Source organism: Zingiber officinale, chromosome 1B, assembly GCF_018446385.1.
Source record: "Zingiber officinale cultivar Zhangliang chromosome 1B, Zo_v1.1, whole genome shotgun sequence".
In the NCBI taxonomy this organism is placed as follows: Eukaryota; Viridiplantae; Streptophyta; class Magnoliopsida; order Zingiberales; family Zingiberaceae; genus Zingiber; species Zingiber officinale.
In genome coordinates this window covers 136,215,281-136,238,071 of record NC_055986.1, presented here as the reverse complement: position 1 = coordinate 136,238,071, position 22,791 = coordinate 136,215,281, and the positions used below count along the sequence as shown (strand labels likewise).

Below are 22,791 nucleotides of genomic sequence, written 5' to 3'. Positions count from 1 at the left end.
ATCGGTCCATGGACCGATCAGGAAACCTCCTGATCGGTCCACAGACCGATCAGGGAACCTTCTGATCGGTCCGTAGACCGATCAGGCTTCTCTTCTCTGCTAGTTTACCACTAATCTCCTTCTGATCGGTCTCCAGACCGATCAGATAACCATCAGTAGCATACTGATCGGTCACTGATCGGTCACCAGACCGATCAGATGAGCCATGTATCATTGGATCGGTCTGCAGCCCGATCCAAACTTCTCAGCCCTAAACCTAAGGCTTCCACACCAACATCCGGTCAACCTTGACCTGTTGGTACATCATGCCTAGCATCCGGTCACTCCCTTGACCTGCTAGCACTCCCCGCTAAGTGTCCGGTCAATCCTTTTGACCCACTTAGACTTCTCCACACCAGATGTCCGATCACCCTTGATCCATCTGGATTTTTCCCTTGCCCGGCTTCACTCACCAGGACTCTCCACACTGCCTAACATCCCAGTTAGGACTTTCTCGCTGCCTGGCTTCACTCACCAGGACTTTCCAACTGCCTAACATCCCAGTTAGGACTTTCCCACTGCCTGGCTTCACTCACCAGGACTTTCCAACTGCCTAACATCCCAGTTAGGACTTTCCCACTGCCTGGCTTCACTCACCAGGACTTTCCACACTGCCTAACATCCCAGTTAGGACTTTTCCGTGCCAAGTCTCTATACTTGGACTTTTCCAGTGCCAAGTCTCCATACTTGGACTTTTCCCGTGCCAAGTCTCCATACTTGGACTTTTCGCGTGCCAAGCTCCCTGCTTGGACTTTTCCAGTGCCAAGTCTCCATACTTGGACTTTTCCAGTGCCAAGCTCCCTGCTTGGACTTTTCCGTTGCCAAGTCTCCATACTTGGACTTTTTCCCGAATCAGGTCAACCAGGTCAACCTTGACCTACGGTTGCCCCAATAATCTCCCAAACATCTATTCTTGTCCCATATCAAGAATACAACTCTTCCACGAGTGTCAAACATCAACATGCAACTCAACTAGGTCAACCTTGACCTAAGGTTGCACCAACAATCTTCCTAAGTCAAACATCAAAATACAACTCGAGTCAGGTCAACTCGAGTCAGGTCAACCAGGTCAACCTTGACCTAAGGTTGCACCAACAATCTCCCCCTTTTTGATGTTTGACAAAACCCATAATCAAGTTAGGTTAACCCGATAACCTAACTTAGGTTTTTCAATCATCTTCCAATGTCCAATGTTCTTTCCTTAGAACATTCTCTGGACATTCTCCCCTTAGGTTAACCCGATAACCTAACTTGGGTTCTCCAATAATTCTCCCCCTTTTTGACACACATCAACAAGAATTCCAATGTTCTTCCTCGAACATTCCTTGACATTCTTCCCCTAGCTTAGGTTAACCCGATAACCTAACTTGGGTTTCTCCAATAATTCTCCAATGAACACTCTCCCCTTTTTGACATACATCAAAACGAAAAAGGAGGGTATCAAGGTCAAGAGTTTCTTCCTAATGAAAGTCCCATACCTTTCATTGAAACTCTTAATTTCCCACTTGATACTAAACTCAACAATCAACTTAGTGATAATCCCATATCACTAATCCTCAAAAGTCTTAAGGAGTAAAAACTCCCCCTAAAAGTCAACTCCCCCTTGACAATTAGGTAAAACTCCCCCTAAAGGTCAACTCTCCCTTGACCATTGCACCAACAATGTCTTTGTGAGTTCCAAACCTTTAGAAACCCGAAACTCAACTCCCAAAAACTGAAATTTCAGACACATGCTGAAAATCAGAAACTGGCACGCACTGATCGGTCCTCAGACCGATCAAAAATCCCCCTGGATCGGTCCCCAGACCGATCCATGCTTCATTGATCGCATTGGATCGTCACTGATCGGTCACCAGACCGATCAGGCCTTCACCAGATCGCACTAAGCTCTCTGGATCTTACTGGATCGGTCTGCAGACCGATCCATGCTTCACTGGATCGGTCCGCAGACCGATCAGGACTTCCTTGGATCGGTCCCCAGACCGATCCAGACTCTGACAGGAAATTTCTGAAATTTCCTTCCCGAAATTCAGAAACTCCTAGAAAATTCCAGAAAATTCGAAAAATTGTGAAATTTTGAGGATACATTCCTCATAACATATACTATCATGGAAAAATAGTTTTCTATAAAAATAACTTCCATTTTTTAATCTTGATACGAAGTTCAAAAACTTTGAAATAGTTCAAGTTTAATTCAACTTTGTATCACAATGTTCAATGATGAATGCAATCACTAAGATGGCTTCATCAAGGTTTTCCAAATCAATTTCAAAAAGATTTTAAACCTTTTAATTTAGGACCATAATCTTAGGGCTAAATGTACATGACTTGTACACAAGCTTTCCCTATGATCCTCCATTTCTTGAATTAGACTCATCTAGGTACAAGAACTATGCACCTTGATCCTAATTCATGATCCTAATATCTCACACACATCTAAAGTGTATCAAACACATCCATGGCAATTTTGATGTGAGATATGGGTTTAGGTATCTTAGACTAAGGTCTCATGCATTTTCTAAACACAAATTTGATCTCAATATCAAAATGTGTTTTTCATCCTTAAATCAATTCAATTGATTATTAATGCAAGAGATGATGACATGGCATAAAATGGTATCATAAATGAAAACATGTGCCAATGTCATGATGTTATGGCATAAAGTTTGAAACTTAAATAAACATGACATAAAAACTAGCCTAAGCATTATCATGACATTTCAAATGATAATAAAACTAAACATGATGTCATGACATGTGAAGGCAAGCAATCATGGCAAGATTTAGCATAAATAAATATACCTAGATTACCTATCTAAGTATCCTTAACCACTTGGCTAACTTCACATTTAATCCTAGATTGCCCCAAAATGCCAAAATCCTAATTTTGACACTTCTTGAACTCTAGATTAATTCATGCCACTTAAAGATCAAATTTATCCTCAAAACTTGGCACGTTTCATTTTCCTCGAGAGTTCTCTAGATTTTCCCAAATTGTGCCAATTAAAATCATTCTTTTCCATAATGGCACATTTTACTCTTCCAAGGAGTAAATGATAATTCCATTTCATTTTCAAAGGTTCACAAAACCTTGAAAATGCTCCTTGAGTGTCAATTTCCTCAAAGTTGGGTTAACTACCCTTCTAATCGGAGTTGACACTCTCTAACCCATCTATGGGATAGAGAAGATGCTCCTAGGAACCCAATACCTATTTGAGCTCATTGGGTTCACTAAATATTCACTAGGGATGACTTCCCTAGCAACCCTCCTAATGACCCTCTTAGGCTTTAAAGCCTTGGTCATTTGGGACTCATCAAGATCAACTCTAGGGGTGACTCCCCTTGTGACCTTGGTGGTGGTCTTCCTAGCCCTAGGTTTTGTTCCATAATCGAATGGAACATTGTGGTAAGTGGGCTTGACCACTTGGGACTTAGATTTGTGACCCAAACCTTTCTTGTCCTGGGACTTTTGACCCTTAGGCCCTAGAGTTGACTTCTCTAAATTTTTAAGGGCCTTTTCTAGGGTATCAAGCCTTGACCTCAAGACTTGATTCTCCTTTTCTATTACCTCAAGTTTTGATTTGTCATTCTTTCTTGAGGTGTTCCTAGGCATGTGTCTAGTTGATTTATGGTTTCTACCTAGGTTTTCCTTAACCTTAGAAGTGTTAATCCTAGGGTTAGCATTCCTAGTAGTATCCCTATCTAGGTTGACATGTTTAGCACCTAAGCACATGTATTGATTTCTAGTGTTAACATGCTTATCATTATTGACTAATGCAATAAAATTACTAGCATGTATCCTACTAGAATTGCACGAATGAGCCTTAAAAGATACCTTAGGGTTTGCCTTAGCTCCCCCTATCGATGTGCATCCCTTGTCCTTGTGAGGTTTCCTCCCCTTCGGACATTGGCTCCTATAGTGTCCCCGTTGCTTGCATTGAAAGCACACCACGTGCTTCTTGCCTTTGCGTGTTGGGACGCCGGCTTCCTTGACCTTTGGTGCCGGTGGAGTCTTTCTAACCCTCTTTGGACACTTGCTCTTGTAGTGCCCAAACTCCCTACACTCGAAGCACATTATGTGTAATTTGCTAGAAATTAAAATGCTTGAGTTACCTAGGGTTGAGGATGGATGAACGCTCTCATCTTCATCCCTTCCGGAGGTAGAAGCTTCTTCTTCTTGCTCCGACCTTGAAGAGGAACTCTCCTCCTCTTCTTCTTTAGATGTTGAGTGGCCCTCAACTTCTAAATCTTCTCCTCCATGATGTGAGCTACTTGGCTCACTTAGCTCCTCTTCATGGCTTGAATTTGAGCTTCCCTCATGGAACTTGGCCAAGTTATCCCATAATTCCTTGGCATTGTTGTAACCTATCTTACATAAGATGTTAGTAGGCAATGAAAATTCAATTATTCTCGTTACCTCTTCGTTGATTTCGGATTTGTGAATTTGTTCTCTTGTCCACTCCTTCTTCTCAAGTGGTTTTCCTTCCTTATCCACCGGAGGAGTAAAACCTTCTTGTACACAAAACCAATTCATTATGTTAGTCATAAGAAAGTACTTCATCCTTACCTTCCAATACGCGAAGTCGCCGCATTCGTAGAAGGGTGGAATGGTGATGTCTTCTCCATAGAGATCCATTCTCTAGCTTTGCTCCCACGGGTGTTGATCCGATGAAGAGCGACCTTGCTCTGATACCACTTGTTAGGATCCTTCGTACTCGGCTAGAGAGGGAGGGTGTGAATAGCCGACCCCAAATTCGCTTTCTTTCTACAAATCGAGTTAGCACAGCGGAAAATACAAAGAAACGAAAGAGAAGAAAACCAAACCTTAACACAAGGATGTAACGAGGTTCGGAGATTAGGGCTCCTACTCCTCGGCGTGTCCGTAAGGTGGACGAGTCCAGTCAATCCGTCGGTGGATGAGCCCCCGGAAAACCGGCTAATAGATACTCCTTGTGGGTGGAGAAACCTCGCCACAATAACTCGCAACAGCAAGATAGAATACAAGGAATACAAGAAGTAAATACAATGAATGTAACAATACAAGCTTGCCTTCTTGTCGTCGACTGAAGTCCTGGAAGCAACAACTTCACGGACGAATGCCAACAAGCAACTAAGTCAAAGTTTTCGGAGTGAGCTCAACAAAGCTCGAAGCTGAAACTTCAGCAGCAGAAAGAAGTTCTAAGGAGGAAAAGAAAGAGATAGCATAGAAGATGCCCTCGCCTCCTTATACCGCGAAGAAGAAAAATAAGAAACTAGCATGAAGAGCTAGAACCCCGATCGGTCTGTGGACCGATCAGTAACATCCTCGATCGGTCCGCAGACCGATCGGGAAGAAGCTCGCTTGTTGTCCGATCGGTCCATGGACCGATCAGAAACCGATCGGACGCACCGATCAGGAACCTCCCGATCGGTCCGTAGACCGATCAGCTTCCTCTCTGCTAGTTTACCACTAATCTCCTTCGATCGGTCTCCGCATCGATCGATAACCATCGAGCATATCGATCGGTCACCGATCGGTCACCGCACCGATCGATGAGCTATGTCATTGGATCGATCTCCGATCCAAACTTCTCACCCTAAACCTAAGGCTTCCACACCAACATCCGGCCAACCTTGACTGTTGGTACATCATGCCTAGCATCCGGTCACTCCTTGACTGCTAGCACTCCCGCTAAGTGTCCGGCCAATCCTTTTGACCCACTTAGACTTCTCCACACCGGATGTCCGATCACCCTATCCATCTGGATTTTCCTGCCCGGCTTCACTCACGGGACTCTCCACACCGCCTAACATCCCTGTTAGGACTTTCTGCCCGGCTTCACTCACTGGACTTTCCAACCGCCTAACATCCCAGTTAGGACTTTCCATCGCCGGCTTCACTCACCGGACTTTCCAACCGCCTAACATCCAGTTAGGACTTTCCCTGCTCGCTTCACTCACCAGGACTTTCACACCGCCTAACATCCCAGTTAGGACTTTTCCGTGCAAGTCTCTATACTTGGACTTTTCGCAAGTCTCCATACTTGGACTTTTCCTGCCAAGTCTCCATACTTGGACTTTTCGCGCGCCAAGCTCCTGCTTGACTTTTCCCAAGTCTCCATACTTGGACTTTTCCAGTGCCAAGCTCCCTGCTTGGACTTTTCCGTTGCCAAGTCTCCATACTTGGACTTTTTCCCGAATCAGGTCAACCAGGTCAACCTTGACCTACGGTTGCCCCAATAATCTCCCAAACATCTATTCTTGTCCCATATCAAGAATACAACTCTTCCACGAGTGTCAAACATCAACATGCAACTCAACTAGGTCAACCTTGACCTAAGGTTGCACCAACAATCTTCCTAAGTCAAACATCAAAATACAACTCGAGTCAGGTCAACTCGAGTCAGGTCAACCAGGTCAACCTTGACCTAAGGTTGCACCAACATAACTAACACTTGTGGTGATGAATTAGGCATTGTTTTTGGAGCATATTCCAATCCAAAAATCATAATTGAAGGAGCAAGAATAAATAAGTGGAGGACTATTCCTTCACATATTAGTAAGGTGAATGATTTGTTCGATCGAGTCTTATCTGAAGAGGTAAATTTTGAATACTATGACTTAAGTTAGGGTAATATCCTTTTTTTAACATGTGTTTTAATAATTTGACAGGTTGTGATTGACCTAATCCCTACCTAATATGAGAAATCATTGGTTGAGAACCTTGTTGACGTTGATGGCATTCATCTCCAATAGAGACATCACAATTTGAAGGCAATGAAGAATGAAGCTAAAGTAATAAGGAATGTTGTAACTGCATTATTTAAGCAAATATAATTAAGGAGCTAACAATGGAGAACATGCATTTGAATGATAGGGTGAAAGAATTACTTGAAATAATAGAAAATAAAGACATGCAATCTCAATCAAGCGAGCCTATAGATGATCCTCAATGTGAACCAGTAACTTTTGTAATAAGAAGTGGGAGAGGATGTGACAAAAGTTGCTATGATTATAGGCATTCTTCAATTGATAGTCTATTGTAGCTCCAGATTTTACCAAAGAGATAGCGAAGAAATATACAAATATGTGAGTCTGTGAAGAATGTTTTAAAAGAAGTATAAGGTAAAAAATTATAAAAGAACCTGATGTTGTGGAGAAGGGGAAAGAAAAAATTGATGTGGATGATATGGAAGAAGAAAGAGACGTCGTCACATTAATGGAAGACAATTTTGATGAAGAGATAGAGAGGATGCAGCTAGGATTGCCAAACATAACAAAATGATGAAACAAGTCATTGTTGTAAGTCTGTATTTGCATATTTTATAGTATTTTGTTTGATTTAATTCATTATTTTTTTTTTTTAATGTTGATGGACATAATTTGTAAAGAAGTAATTTAAGGCTTCAAAGAAGAAAAAACAAGACGAAGATGTAGGCTACTTGTTAAAAGAGTTAAAGAACTTAAAGTATGTGAATTACATAGTTGATTTAATTAATTGATAAGCCAAGATAATTATATGCTTCTCTAATTTAGATAATTATATGGTTCTCTAATTTAATTTTTTGATTTATAATTATTGATTTACTTTGTAGATTTACAAATGAATTAGTTTGGAAGGAACCACCCTTTAATTTAAATGTGTATTCTTTCTTATCTGGTGTCAATAGAGAGATATTGGCAAAAGGGGAGGTAATTGACACGTATTGTAAAATTCTGTTTAGGGGGCATCGCCGTCTGGTAAGACATATAACAAATCTATATACTGTCCAACCTTCTTCACAGTAAGGAATCTATTTGAGAATATATAATATTTGAATACATTTTATTATTTGGTTAAGTATGTATGACTTTGCATATTTGTAGTCATCAATAAAATCCTCAAGAAAGTTTGTCTTGCAACAAGTGATAAAGACAAATACAGAAGAAAAAGAGTTTAGGTATATTTTTATACCTTTGTGCAGTGATAATGCACACTTCCATTTGTTGATGGTGGACACCAAATCAATAACGTTCAATCATTACAATTCTCTAGCAAGTGAAAGTAAATACAAATATGTATTTGAAGCAGCGATGAGCACCCAATATTCATGTATATATTTGTAATGTAGTATAAATACTAGTTAGATGTAAAATTTTAATTGTCTGTTCAATATTACATGTATCAGATTTAAAACTATATAGTCATGAGCACCTTGCTCCTATTAATCCAAATTTTGAAAGGTATCATCCCTTCAATTAATTGGTATCTCGCATAATAGAATGTCCACAACAAGAAGTCAGGTAAGTCGAGCAAAAAGTATGAATAGAAAATATTGATATAAAATATTAAATATTAAATTGGTGATGTTATTTACAGCATTAACTGTAACTTCTTTGTGATGTAATACATTCAATGTCTTCTATATTAGGGGCGGCAATTTTTGACCCGACACGAAAACACAACCCGAACCAAACACGAAAAAAACAGGTTAGGGTTAGGTAGTTTCGGGTTCGGGTAGAAATCGGATCGACCCAATTGACCTAATTAATAAACAGGTCAGGTTCGGGTCAACCTGAAATGACCCAATTACAACCCACGAACCCGTTTATAAATAATTATAAATTTAAACTAAAATTAAAAAGTTAAAAAAGTTAAAATTATAAACATAGAGATATGCTATTGATTGTAATGTTGTCATGGCTTATCATTTATGATATGGATTTTCAATTTGTGTAGATAAATGTTATTTTTAATTTTTAATTTAATATACAAAATTTCTTTAATGAATTCAGGTCATGTTCGGGTCAAACGGGTCAAATGGGTTAAACGGGTCAAACGAGTCGGGTTCGGGTCAAGTGCAAATAAACAGATCAAATTCAGGTTGAATAGTTTGACCCGAATTATTAATCAGGTCGGGTTTAGGTTGTCATTTGCCAACCCAAACCCGTCAACCCGAACCCGAACCGAATTGTCACCCCTATTCTATATGATCTGAAGATGGACTTCAAACAAGGAGATATGAAAAAAATTAAAATTAATGTAATTATATCAATTTTGAGGGATAAGTTCTATAAAACATCAGATTAAATATCTATAGTGTTGTAAGTCAACAAGTTGGTAGGAAATGTACAAGTACAATTACGTAGTGTTGTTAATTTTATATCTTTGTATGTAGTATTTATTGTTTAATATAGTGGTATGTATGATATGAGAAGTGTATACTAAATTGTTACAGGAATAATAATAGTATTGTGTAGTGAACTAAAAATCACAATATCCAAATTGTCATGCTAGTGTTGATCAGTGAAAAGAGACATAACTTATATAACTTATACTTCACACCATATCTATCTTCTAAAAAATAAAAACTTAGTAACAGTTGGGATTTTTTGGAAATCCAAATATACTAGGTACAACACTGGGTTTTAAGTCTACAAGGTCTGCTTGGAAATATGAATTAGGCATGTAATTTGGGAACTCTAAAGTAACTAAGTTATGAGTAAAAAAAAATGGTTGTTATCCCCGTAACTCCAAGGTCCTTGTCCGCTCGGCCCTGTTCCTCTAATGGAGTTTGGAACAACGCTCGATAAAAGGGGATCAGCGCATTGGGTGTCGCCCCATATGTGTTGGTCGGCTTCTTGTTCTGTCCCCGAACGGATGCATGCTCCGCTCGGTCTCCATATCCTGATTGATGCCCTGCTGCTGATGCTGCGGGCTTATGCGCTTGGCGCTCAGCCAATGCTTGTTATTGTTGTTGCTTCACTATCCTTGCCGCTTGGGCTTGTATAAGCATATCGAGCTTCTCCTTTATCAGCATCACCTTGGTGAGTCATCCAGCGTCCTCCATCTTCTCATTTCAAATGCAGCCTACGTCCCCACAAATGGCGCCAAAATGATCTTGTTCGGAAACGGGAAGGTGGCTAGCTAGGGATGTGGCTGCTGTGCTAACTGGCTGTAGACCGTGCTTCGCTCTGCAAAACAAGCAACGTCAGTGCCGAGCCAGGGAAGGGGTCCCCGGTGTTGACCCTCCAACGCTCAATTCAGTCACCAGAACTGTAGAAGGAAATAGAGCAATAGTAACACTAGCACAAACAGTGAATAACGCGTACCTCTGCCAGTGCATGAACCCCCCTTTTTATATAGCCCTGGTGGGTTATATGCATGCTCCTTTAGGCATGGACACGTTCTCCAATGTGTCCTGTAAAAGGACCTGTCAAGAAAGTGTCTTTGACATCATACCTTAACAGGACATGCATATCCCTAACAAAATAGTAGAAGCTTCCGCCGTATGATCCCGCCTGTTGGTCATGGCTCGTGTCAACGACACTATCTCCCAAAGGATATCGAGAGATATGACAACGGCCGGAACGGGGTAGCTGCTCGACCGGAACTCCTCCGCTCTGTCGGCCTCAGTTGCTCTTCCTTGTGGTGACTAGGTGTAGTAGCTTGTCTCTCTTGATCGGACAAGTTCTTCGGTCTCCTCAGCATCCTGTCATCCCGCACTGAGCATTTGGTGATCTTACCGTATTATCCAAGCTAAACGGTTGGCTCGCTTGGACAAGTCTCTTACCGATCGGACACTGATTGTCCCGACCGGCCGTTACAGTCGACCTCCGCTCGGACACTATAGGTGAGCCTTTTGACACTCTGACGTTGACCACCTTGACTTTGACTTCCACCTCGATATTTGACCCACACAGGACGGGCCCCCTTTATCGCCGCATAAGAAGTGTCGTTGAATATTTTATTCCCGACACATCCAATGAAACCATAAACACGATTTTTATCATCACCCTTTACTACCAAACTATAATTTTTTATTACATCACGACCCTATTTTACAATAATAAATTTATACATACATCGCTAAATCATTAACTATATTTTTCTACTAATTTTACTCTTGCTAGAAGTTTGTCCTTCAACGCCGACTTTCTTAACTGTTGTTGTCCTTTGAATTCTTCTCTTGAAACTCTTACAACAAACCCTAAATAGTCTTTTACAATCCCGCCAAGCAGCATGAGAAGGTAATGCAAGCAGAGGAGATTATTTCGTGTTTATAAGACTAGGCAGAGGGATGGAGGGAGAGAGAGGGTGAGAGGATATGCATCTGAACCCTAAAATAATTTTCAATTCAAAATGTGATTTAGATGTTTGAAAAATAATGATTGAGAAGAGGAGATTGATAGGTTGACAGAAGGGGTAAAAAAGAAATTTTATTTTTTTATTTATATTTTTTGATATAAATAAAATTACCATATACTTTTTGATAAATACTATCGATAAGATATGTCTTTTGATAAATTATTGTTTATAAAACAAGCGAACCAAAGGGAAGACCTCCGCAATAACTAGAATTAGGTGGCATATACGACCCAAAGGGAAGGATAAGATTTGTGAGACGAAACTGGACACTTCGATTATCAAAAATAAAAAAAAACATCTGCATATTTTAAAAGTTAACTACTCTAAATATGAATAAATCGTAATTGGAATTTTTTTTTATAGGCCCCTCAGCCCGACCCATTTCGGACGTTCATATCCGTTCCTTTTATAAAGTCCTAAACCGCCTCTCCTACGTTATATTCAGACGAGACTCGGGCGTTGTATCTTGGGCTAATCATCTCATCAAGCGCGAGCAAAAGAAGAGGGCGGGATGACGACGGCTGCGCGTCCGACGTGGGCGCCGGCGAAGGGAGGGAACGAGCAGGGCGGCACCCGGATCTTCGGACCCTCGCAGAAGTACTCCTCCCGTGACCTTGCCGCCCACACCACCCTCAAGACCAGGTGATTTCTCTCTCTGTTCCCTTTAAAAACCCTAACCGCCGTCTCGAATTACGATCTCACAGCAGTTACCCGTGGAGTTGGTTGCGTCGGAATTGAATCAAAATTGAAGTTTACGACGTTCGTTGATTTTAGAATTTTTATGGTCGAAATTTTAGGGCAAGAATGATCATTGTGCTCGCTTTTTCAAGAAAGTATTATGTGAGATATTTTATCCTGTTTCTGGTGGAGAATGAATGATGTATATCTGACTGCAGGAAAGAGGGACAAGATACGCAGGATGAGTTGCAGAAGAGGGACTTCCGGGAGGAGCTAGAAGAGCGTGAGCGAAGGCATTTTTCCTCCAAGGACAAGTCCTATACTGGTATTCTGAACCATGTCGTCGAGTATCTTCCTCTATGCGTTTATGTTTTTATCTTAGTTTGGTTGGGAATATTTGTGTATTTTTTTCAGCATTCCAAAAGAATTTTAACCTTTCCGGTGAAAAGGCAAAAAAGAAAAAAAATGTTATGCTTCTTCTGCTGAAATATATGCAAGGTCCTTGCATTAAATCAGCGCACTACAATGTTTCATCCCTGATCCTCTGATTGGTTTATAGTGATGATCTGGTTTTCATAATTTCACTTGATTAACATTTTTGCATCGCTATATTCATATGTATTATTTTCTATCTTTGATATTCTTTACCTCCATTGTGTGCTTCCTTTCTATGTATCTATTTGAACACTGAAGCTCAAGTTTCCACCTTGCAGAAGATAGAGACCGAAGAAAAGGGCATCTTCTCTTGGAGGGTAATCTTTGTTAAAAGCTGTCATTGGATGTTTGATGCATTTATCAGAGTATTTTTAATGCTGAGCTTATAATCCCCCTTAGTTGGCCTCCAGTCAGATGCTTGTGCCAAAAGAACATCATCTCGTTGATGATATTTTCTTATGGTTCATTTATTTTTTTGTTTGTGTTGCAGGAACAAGGAGAGAGGCTGAAGATAGGATTGTTCCAAGGAATATTGATGCTGACGACTCTGATGTAGATGTCAATGACGATGAAGACAGTGACAGGTAGATTGAAACATATCTGATCTGATTTGACAGACATTCAATATGCTGCATATGAAATTATGAGAAATAGACCTGTATGTTTTGTAGGAAATTAGTATCTGAATCTGACTTGGAGCTCCTAGACAAATCTAAAAAAGGGATATTCTTGACTTTTTTTTTTTTTTTTGTTTTAAAGGCTTAAGACCAACAGGATCCAATTCATAATTTTAGCGAAGCTTAGAACTTCTTTGCCAAGTGAAAAATAATGGAAATTTAAATTTAATCATATCGGCAATGAGATAATGCAATTTCAAAATACAAGTTAAGGCAGGTAACGTAAGTCCTCATGGTTGTTATTGTTTTTTTCTTTGATGAAAATGCATTTTACTGTTCAATTTAACATATAAAAGAATTACTAATCAAGCTTAAAATATGATGACATCGAGACAATGCAATTCTAAAATACAAGTTAAGGCAATACACAAATACTCATGGTTGTCAATAGTTTTTTTTTTTTTAACAAAATGAATTTTACTGTTCAATTTAACATATATTGAAAATTTCTAATCATGCTTAAATTATGATGACTTTGATAATTCTGCTCGTCTTTCTTAATTAGTGTTTCATTGGATCTTATTTTTTTTTTTGTTTTCTTAACTGTTTCAACCTATTCATGTGACAACGTATATTCTTTTCTTAGTGGTGGTGATGATGAGGATGATACTGAAGCTCTATTGGCCGAACTTGAAAGGATAAAGAAAGAGCGAGCTGAAGAAAAACTGAGGAAGGTTAGTTGTTTAATATCTTTTTCAGTATGTTACTTTTTTTTTTTGGTTTTTGTAGTGTTTAAACCTTTGCATGCCAAGCATGCCTTTTGGTATGCATATGCTCAAATCTTGGACTGTCTTCTATCACTCTACTTGCCCAATGGAGAAGCCTAGCGTGTGACTGTTATTCTAGGGTATAATGAGGTATCATATTCATAGATCAATTTCTATGCATTTGGGAGATCTAGTGACTGTTTAATTGTCTTTCATACTTATGCTTTATAGTAGTAAAAAGGTGAAATCCGCCACCTCAGCGGCCTCACATGGTCTGTCCCACGACCACTTGTGAGAGGTAAATCGGAAAGCTGTGATTGGCTAGTGTGGGGAGGGTTTTTTTTTTCCTCGACTTTGCCGAGATTCAAATCCTTATCTTATGATAACAATTCTGTCCCGCACTAACCAACTCAAGCCTGTCCGGAGGGACATACTTATGCTTCATGAAGTATGTTTTTGTGGTGATATATTAGTGTAGAGTTGATAATATTAGATATCACTAATTAATATGATCTGACCCAATCCAAAATATGATGATATATATAATACCAAAAGTGACAATAAGACCTGAATATCTAAATTGGTTGTACAAATTGACCCACTTTTATGTCATTAACTTAGTTGGTTAGAGAGTTTAGTTAATTATACACCTTATAAAATTATTCTTCCACAAACCTACAATTATTTTTATATTATCTCACATTTTTACTAGCTCAAATGGCATGACCTACTAACACGTCACAGATTGCCACCCCTCTATTAGTATTTTGAATGACAAAGTCAATAACCAACCCATGGATGGCCCTTTTACCAGCAATCAAATTTCGTCTTAAGTGAGAAATGGAAAACTTTAAATCGTCATTGCCAATTTCACAAACTTAAAAAAAATGGTCTTCTCGTCTTAATCAATTTCTCCCATTATACTAATTGTGTCGCCCAATTGTCTGCTAAGACCGCCTTAGGGAACTTGCGAATCAATTTCTCATCTAGTCATTTTACCGTCGAATGCATTTATCTTTAAATATATCATACCAAAAATTAGAAACCTTTTGCTGGTAATGATGTATCAGGAACAGCAGCAGCAGGAGGAAGAGCTGAAGGTAAAAGAAGCCGAGTTGATGCGTGGAAATCCATTGATCAATCTCAATAATCCAGCTTCCTTCAATGTCAAAAGGAGGTCAGCTTAATAGTTCAACACTATACTTTTACGCCCATCATTGGTAACCTATTCTCCGCGTTTCTCTAATCTGATTCTTATCGTTTTGCAGGTGGGACGATGATGTGGTGTTCAAAAATCAATCTCGTGGAGAAACCAAGGCTCCCAAGCGCTTCATAAACGATACCATCAGAAGCGACTTCCACCGCAAGTTCTTGCAGAAGTACATGAAATAATATAAATGTATTGAGATCTGGACACTGAGCTGTGGGATTTTTCTTGATTTGGTAAAACTTGTACGCTTTCTCTTAATGTAGGTAACGAAAATTGCATGCTACACGTGTATTTGTATTCCATTGTCCATGGCCTCGATTATGCGTTTAGTTTACCAAATAGCCATTATTATTCTTTATAAATTTTACAAATATTAGTAGTCAGAAATGAGGTTAAAATAATTATTTTTTCAATTTTTAATTCACGTAACAGCACCCGTGTCCCTTTCTTTTTCCTCCATCAAGTCAGGTAATTTTGCTCTCTACGACACCTACTTCGTGGCCGAATTCCACGAGGCGGCATCCATGCCCGCCTCGTGTCTCCTCCTCCTCCCACCACCAGTCTCCGCCGGCCATGTGTCTGCTCCGGCTCGGTTTGGTTGGCGTCCCCTCCCCGCCTGTCCCTTTCCGCAAGTCCACGACCCCAACGGTCGCTCCTCTCTAAAGACTCCACCCCCTCCCTCCGCAAAACCCCCAATTGCCCCTTGCTCGTCGCGATCAATCCATATGGACCCGCCGGAGGAGAACCCTAAGAAGCAAAGGAAATGCTGTCCGTTGAGGCGGTCGAAGAAGGGCTGCATGAAGGGGAAGGGCGGCCCGGAGAACCAGAGCTGCACCTTCCGCGGGGTGCGCCAGCGTACCTGGGGCAAGTGGGTGGCCGAGATCCGCGAGCCCAACCGCGGCGACCGCCTCTGGCTCGGCACCTTTCCCTCCGCCCTCGAGGCCGCCCAGACTTACGACAAGGCCGCCCGCACCCTCTACGGCGACTGCGCCCGCCTCAACCTTCCCGCTCCGTCTCCTTCCCTCCCCCAGTCCGAACGCTCCAGCTTGCCCACCGCCTGTTCGACGGAAGGCACCAGCGCCAGCGAGTCGATGGCGAGCGTCTCCGGAATCCCTCGATCGCCGGCGGGCTATTTTTGCGAGCGGGAGCTGGACGACTTGGACGACTACGTGGCGGGGTTGCTGAAAGCTGAGGACCTTGGACTTGAAGGTTTCGCTCCGGTCTTTGACGACGACAATGTTGGGTGGTCAGAGGTAGAGTTTGCGCCGGAATTGATGAACTCTGACGAAATGCAATCGTCTTGGTGTTTTTGAACTTGCTGTACAAAACCAAAACTCGCCCTTTCTACACGTATGTACGCGGGTTCAGTCTATTGTTGTAGAACTTGCCGTAAGAAGAAGAAGAAGAAGAAGAAGAAGCAGCGACTACTGGCAGCTGCTTTCCTTGCGTGTCCACCCTTTAAAGTGTTGGCGTATGTCACTGTAGGTTTGCAAAAGATGCATGTTCCAGGAAGCAGTGTAAAGAAAATTATCTGTTTTCTGAAGAAATATGTAATTTGTCAAATGTAATAGCAAAAGAAAAGGAAAAATGATGCTTTAATCCTAGCTAGTTTTGAGAATTGACGTGTTTGATGAAACCAGTAGCTCGACTTGCTTGTCGTCGGTGTATAGCTATAGCCGGCTTCACATCACATTCATGAAGACTTGCAATCTTCTTCAAAAAGCATGCTTGGCCCGAGGACTTTTGCGACTGTTAGTTGATTATTTCAACTTCATTTTATATGTTTTGGCGATTGATATCATATTTATACGACTAAGAATATAGCAACTGCCTCAAAGCTCGGACGAAGAGAACTCGATACTGACTCTGAACTAGGAAATCTCTCTTCGATACTGACTCTGAACTAGGAAATCTGTCATGATTTCATCGATACGTATTGACGCGTGGTCTATCAATGGAACACTTCCATTAAGAATTTCTTCCTTGTTGTGCTCTTCTTTTCTAGGTGCTTAAGAGGATTTAGTGACCCAGGGAGCAGCAAGGGCTGCCAAGGAGTCGTTGGCCATTGCCTATATGAATGCCAACGATAAACACTTTGTAAAAGTTTAGAAAACAGAAAGAAATTATGAACATGACAAGCATCCATCTCTGTTACTAAAATTAGATTTGAAAGGAGATTTTTTTTTTATTAAAAGAATAAAATACTTAAATACATTAGATGCAGATTTGTCCCAATTTTCAATTTAATAATTGATAAAAAAAATAATATTCAAACTAATTTATTAATTTTGCATATTTAAAGAAATATTTTGAGAAAATTGGTATTAATGTTAATAGTAATTTGTATTACCCTTGCATATATCGAGTTATGTTGGTGCAGTGGGTAAAAATTTAGAGTCTGAGTCAGATGTCCTAGGTTCGAGTCTCGCGGCCCCACTAATTGCAGTGAAGATGAATATTGTGATGTCGGTTTCTATCACAGCCGTCTGATCTTCAGATGAGATTAATAATCTGAGCAATTATTTTTTATATGTTTATTGTAATCATCGACCAATAATAAAATGTTATAAACACGTATAATCCTATTTTCATAAATTATTTATTTAAAATTGAAATATCATTTTTTATTTTTTTAAATAATCATTAACCATATGCAATTTACTAAAAAAAATGCCACATTCGGGGACAAATTTGTAAAATATGTTCGTCACAACAAGTTTTGCAACGAATTCAACGACGAAATATTTTTCGTCTCAAAATTATTGTCACCAAATTATGCGATGAAAAAAATTCAAATTTGGCGTCACTAATTCTACAACAAAAATTAAAATTCGTCGCAAAAATCCCTAGGCAACTCTAGGATAAAATTTAGATGTTGTCCCAATTTGGCGATGAAAACAATTTTCGTCCAGATTGAACAATGAAAATAGATTCGTCACCAAATGCGGGACGATCAAATTTGGTGACGAATAATAATTTCATCGGTAAATCTGCAACGAATACAAATTTGTCGCCAATCTACTAATTTGACTGATTTGCGACGAATCAATTTCATCATAGATTCTGGAACGAAAAATAATTCATTGTAAATTATCGATACATAGTAATTTGCGATAATTCGACGATAAATTTTTTTTTGACACCAAATTCGTCCCTAAATAAAAAAAATAGATAGAACCTACCCATTTTTGCAATTTATCGTATTAATACAATCCAATTCAATACATTTACAAACTTGTTTAAAACAAATCCAAATAACACATCCTATACATAGTCCGGATCCTGTCCCCATTTCTCTCTGTCTCCGTGTCTCATTATCGATCGAACGGATCAGATTAAATCTCAAGATATCATGACATCTTTAAAATATGTGCAATATCCTCGTGATGTGCAAAGCATCCTTGAAATTTAATCTGATCCGTCCGATCGACAATGAGACACGGGGACAGAGAGAAATGGGGACAGAGGATCTGAACTATCCTATACATTAACACATCTTATTTAACTTTATCACATCTTATTACACATCCTATTTAACATTATCCCATTTTATTAAAACAAGTCATACACATTAAAAGAAAATAATACAATTTATCTTGTATTATTTATTAAAACAAATAATACAAGCCAAAGTTATTAAAATATAACCATACAAAAAAGTCAAAAGAAACATATCACATGCATACAAGTCATGATATAAAAAAATATCCAACACTCAGAAGAATTTAAACAAGTTAATTTAAAAGAAAATTCACAAACATAACTCATCTTCTCTTCCACGAAAACTTCTCAATCCAATCTTCTTTTCTCACATTAAAATAAAAAAAACAAAAAAGATCATTTCTAACCAGAAAGAAAATCACTTAAACGAACATAAAACTTAATACTTATTTTTTCCTCAAGTATAAGTTTTACCTCACCAATCCTGCTAAAAAAATTTAATAATATTAATAAAAATATAAAATTGAAAGGTTCACAATCCATGAATTAATATTTAAAAACACTAATTATGAGACAAATAACATTTATACATAATTAAAACTATGAAGTATCATCACCACCACATCGTTGCCACTATCATCACCGAAATAGGGAGGAATCTGATTTGGATAGAGCTAAACTGAAGATGTCGCATTATGAAGTCTTTTTGTCAGCACAACTTACTAATTTCTTGATCACTTTGCACCATTTGTTGATCCCTTTGGAACATTTCTTGATCCCTTGGTGCCTGTTGTTGTGTCATTTCTTGATCTCTTTGCAATAATATCTCTCTCAAATAGCTAACCTCTTCAGTCAAAGTACTTATTTGAGCCCTTACTGTTGGTGGAGTGGAAGAAGATGTATCAACTACTCTTTGGGTTCTGCTCAAGGAACTCATTTCCAATATCCTTCCCTTTTGGGTCCCCCACTGGCCTCCAGTCATAAACTAAGATTATTGCCAACAGAGGACTCAAATCCCTTAGTATCAATGCTAGCTTGTGAGCATTTGTGTGCTAACTCAAGTTCATCATATTTTCCCTGTATTTTTAAAATGCATATCATATTAATTAGATATAATAGAAATGCATATAATATTAAGAGAGAGTAGGTACCTAACTAATAAAATCTAAGTTATAAATTAAGATTAAATAAATAAGAATCCCAATCTTCACTGCTTTTACTCTATCCCCACACCAAGTCTTGTCTTTTTTTTTTTTTTTATAAAAGTATGAGTGAAAGTATCTATGAAAGTAGACTCCTTCCTCATCTCCTTAGTCTAAAAAAATAGGTTAGAAACAATGAAATAATTTGATATAGATTAAAAAATTATTGTGATAATTAAAAAATTACTAGTCTCCATTTATGTTCATCTATGTTAATGGAGTCTCCCGCATATATTGTAGATGAGTCACCAGAATTGTAAGCTTGATTCATTCTATTATGGTAACTCTTTTGTTTACTCTCCTTCGCTACCCAAAAATTGGTGATCCTAACCCAATTTTCATCGGTGATGAAGTCTGGCTTTTTTCTCCGGGTCTTGACTTAATTAGTACATGCCTGATATGATTGCCATAATTTTAAAAAAAAAATTTATCTCTATCTTGTCACTTGGGTCCTAAATATTAATCCGCTGTAATGGAAAAAAAATAATTGATTATATATTCACTTTAATTTTATATACAAACTGAAGGAGATAAACCTTGAACTCGTTCCACCATAGCTCCTTTATGGTCGGTGGATTGCTTGAATATGTCAGTGAAGCACCTCCCCAATGATTATTCATGATTCTATTAATATCATGAATAATCTATACAGGATTTTCAAATCTACGTTAAATTACAAACAAACAATGTTAAATAATTAAGATAGTTCAAAAAATAAAATATTTTATAGTACTTACGAATCCCCGATGGAGACTAGAAAATCTCTATCATTTACAAACTCAGCAACTGAGTTTCTGCTGAGTTAGGAAGATGTGTGAGTACTGGTGATTACACTTGCGACGATACTAGTGACGGTGAATGTTCAGGCGCTGGTGAAGGTGCATGAAAATGTCCTACTTGATTAGGTGGTGGCGTAGGTACAGTGACAGGTGATGAATCGGACTGGCCCTATAAACTCCGTCTATGCCCATTCCATTGAAAGATATGCTAAAAATTTAAATATAGGATATGGTAAATTGTAAATTTGATGCATAATGAAGAACATTAAAAAACTTACCATATTTGTTAATAGCTTAGAGAATGCGGAAAAAATATACCAGATGTCACCTCTAATGACCTGTAGAAAAAAATATAGTGCATTAACAAATAAAATAAATAAATTTAAGAATGAGACATTATATAACAAAACTCATTGAGTTATGAGTTTGGTAAATTTACATATTAAAATTAAACGCCCTTGTAAAAAAATAGTACCACATATAAAAAATATATGACAATTTTTTTTTATATTAAGCTAACCAAACTTACGCATTATCAAAAATTAAAGTCCTCATTTCATTATCATTATCATCCTCCTCCTCCTCCTCCTCCTCATCATCTAATCCATCATCATCATTCTCATAAATTTCACTTATATCCACATTTATCGGTACTCCGTTGGGATCTCATAAAGTTTGAATAATATATTTCTCAATCTGAAATGTATTCACAACTTCCTCTTGTTGATATGCAATGTTTTCCCAACACGCCTCAATTTGTTTTCTTGCTTTGGTTTTACAAACAACCCACCAACCAATCTTATTATATTTCAAACTAAGAAACGAAGAATATAATACTTGAATCACTTGTTGTGCCAACACAAATAGTTCATATCTCTTATAAAGTCTCTTATCATTTATTTCAACCAAATTATAATGAGGATGCACCTCATCCTTCTGACAGGGTCAAACCAGCGACACATAAATAAAATAACTCACATTCCTAGCCCTGGGTATTTTATCTCTATAATTTCATCCAGCAAATCATAAAAATTATTGCTTGCACCTCCATCATTAGATAACTGATCACACTCCCCACTATTTATGATATTCTTCTCCATTCCATATTCTTGAGTATGATAATTATATCCATTTATAAAATATGCAAGCTAAGTGCGTACCAATTCTTTTGAACCCTATGATAGATTAATAGTCATTCTTGCTCAAGGTGAGCTTGATTACCATGAACATAAGGTCAAATACATCAATTGTTAAAAGTCTGCATATGTGTAAACCAAATATAGATTGTCTACTTACATATAATTTGAACCATGTTACAAATTCTTCTTCACAAAATCAATCAAACTCTTGTGTCAACAATTCATAATATAAGTTTTGGAAAATCTTATTCAAAAAAATATATTATAACACAAACAATATACAAAATTACAAAAAAAATAAAAAATATATACTAACTTATAATATGATGATACTTTTGGACAATTAAGTAAAAAGTAGGTCTGAGCTAGCTGTCATTCTTAACCAGTTAAGTATCTTTGCTTATATGCTCCACTTGATCAACCAAGGTAGTTAAAAATTGAGAATGAGTTCACATTTGGATCAATAGGACCCTCATCATTTCTTCCGGCTCTTCACCTTTTGCTATGAATATGAGGTTTAAAATAATATGATGCAAAAGATATTACTTCCTCTACAATGTACGCATTAACAATAGAGGCTTCAACTCGTGCTTTATTTTTCATTTTTTTCTTTAAATAATAAAGTATCTATTGATAATAAAACAAATTATATTAAATATTAATATATAATAAAAATAGTCATTTTTTATGCATTCAAATTATCGAATTTTAGAAAATGAAAAATTTTCCTTTCAAATGGATACATCCATAAAAAATGGACAGATTCTCCAAGCGCTTGGACCGGTCCAGACACTCGAGTGAGGATAAAATTTTATCCTAAAGTCGTTGAAGACTCGTTGAGAAGAAGATATGTTGGTGCAATTTGCACCAACGGCCAAACTCAGATTTTGATGAATGACAAATGAGTTAAGTTAGCTGTATTTATGTACTAAGTACTTTACCAAGTGTGCAGGAATTGACAGGTCTGAAGGACCTGGCACTAGGCTGAAATCTAGCTAGGTCCGAGAGACCGGATAGCTAGTGCAAAGTCTAGATAGGTCAACGAGCCGACTTGATATCTGTAGGAGTGTAATCAAGCTGAGCCGAGCCGAACTCTTGAATATTTGAGTTTGACTTGTTTATAATCAACTCGAGCTCAAACTTTATTTAACAAATATATTCATGGCTCACAAGCTTATTCGAGATTTTATCGAGCCCAAACGATCTTAATAAATATAAATTATAAATTTAAATATTCATTAAAAACTAAATTATATAGTTAAATAAAATTATAATATTCTTATTAAAATTTATAATTTATTCTAATAAATAAATTTAATATATTTGTCTATATATTTCATAAGTAGAGTGTAAAATCTATAAGTTTAATATCAAAAT

At 38.1% G+C, this 22,791-nt stretch overlaps 2 protein-coding genes across 2 annotated transcripts; both read left to right on the top strand.

Moving 5' to 3' along the window:
* The first annotated feature begins 11,575 nt into the window (after window positions 1-11,575).
* LOC121981040 (protein CWC15 homolog A-like) lies at window positions 11,576-15,138 on the top strand. Its single transcript, XM_042533374.1, has 7 exons — window positions 11,576-11,788; window positions 12,043-12,149; window positions 12,538-12,576; window positions 12,750-12,843; window positions 13,523-13,610; window positions 14,714-14,820; window positions 14,912-15,138. The coding sequence occupies exons 1-7, from the start codon at window positions 11,658-11,660 to the stop codon at window positions 15,033-15,035; spliced, it is 690 nt and encodes a 229-aa protein (XP_042389308.1). The 5' UTR covers window positions 11,576-11,657; the 3' UTR covers window positions 15,036-15,138.
* Window positions 15,139-15,270: 132 nt separating this feature from the next.
* LOC121981031 (dehydration-responsive element-binding protein 2C-like) lies at window positions 15,271-16,461 on the top strand. The gene has a single exon (XM_042533362.1). The coding sequence runs from the start codon at window positions 15,378-15,380 to the stop codon at window positions 16,164-16,166; it is 789 nt and encodes a 262-aa protein (XP_042389296.1). The 5' UTR covers window positions 15,271-15,377; the 3' UTR covers window positions 16,167-16,461.
* The last annotated feature ends 6,330 nt before the right edge of the window (window positions 16,462-22,791 follow it).

What these genes read in the sequence shown, in the direction of transcription:
- LOC121981040 (XM_042533374.1), top strand. Translation starts at nt 11,658, where the DNA reads ATGACGACGGCTGCGCGTCCGACGTGGGCGCCGGCGAAGGGAGGGAAC. An exon ending in CAAGGACAAGTCCTATACTG is followed by an intron (nt 12,150 to 12,537) that starts GTATTCTGAACC and finishes TCCACCTTGCAG; the next exon opens with AAGATAGAGACCGAAGAAAA. An exon ending in AGGGCATCTTCTCTTGGAGG is followed by an intron (nt 12,577 to 12,749) that starts GTAATCTTTGTT and finishes TTTGTGTTGCAG; the next exon opens with GAACAAGGAGAGAGGCTGAA.
- LOC121981031 (XM_042533362.1), top strand. Translation starts at nt 15,378, where the DNA reads ATGCCCGCCTCGTGTCTCCTCCTCCTCCCACCACCAGTCTCCGCCGGC.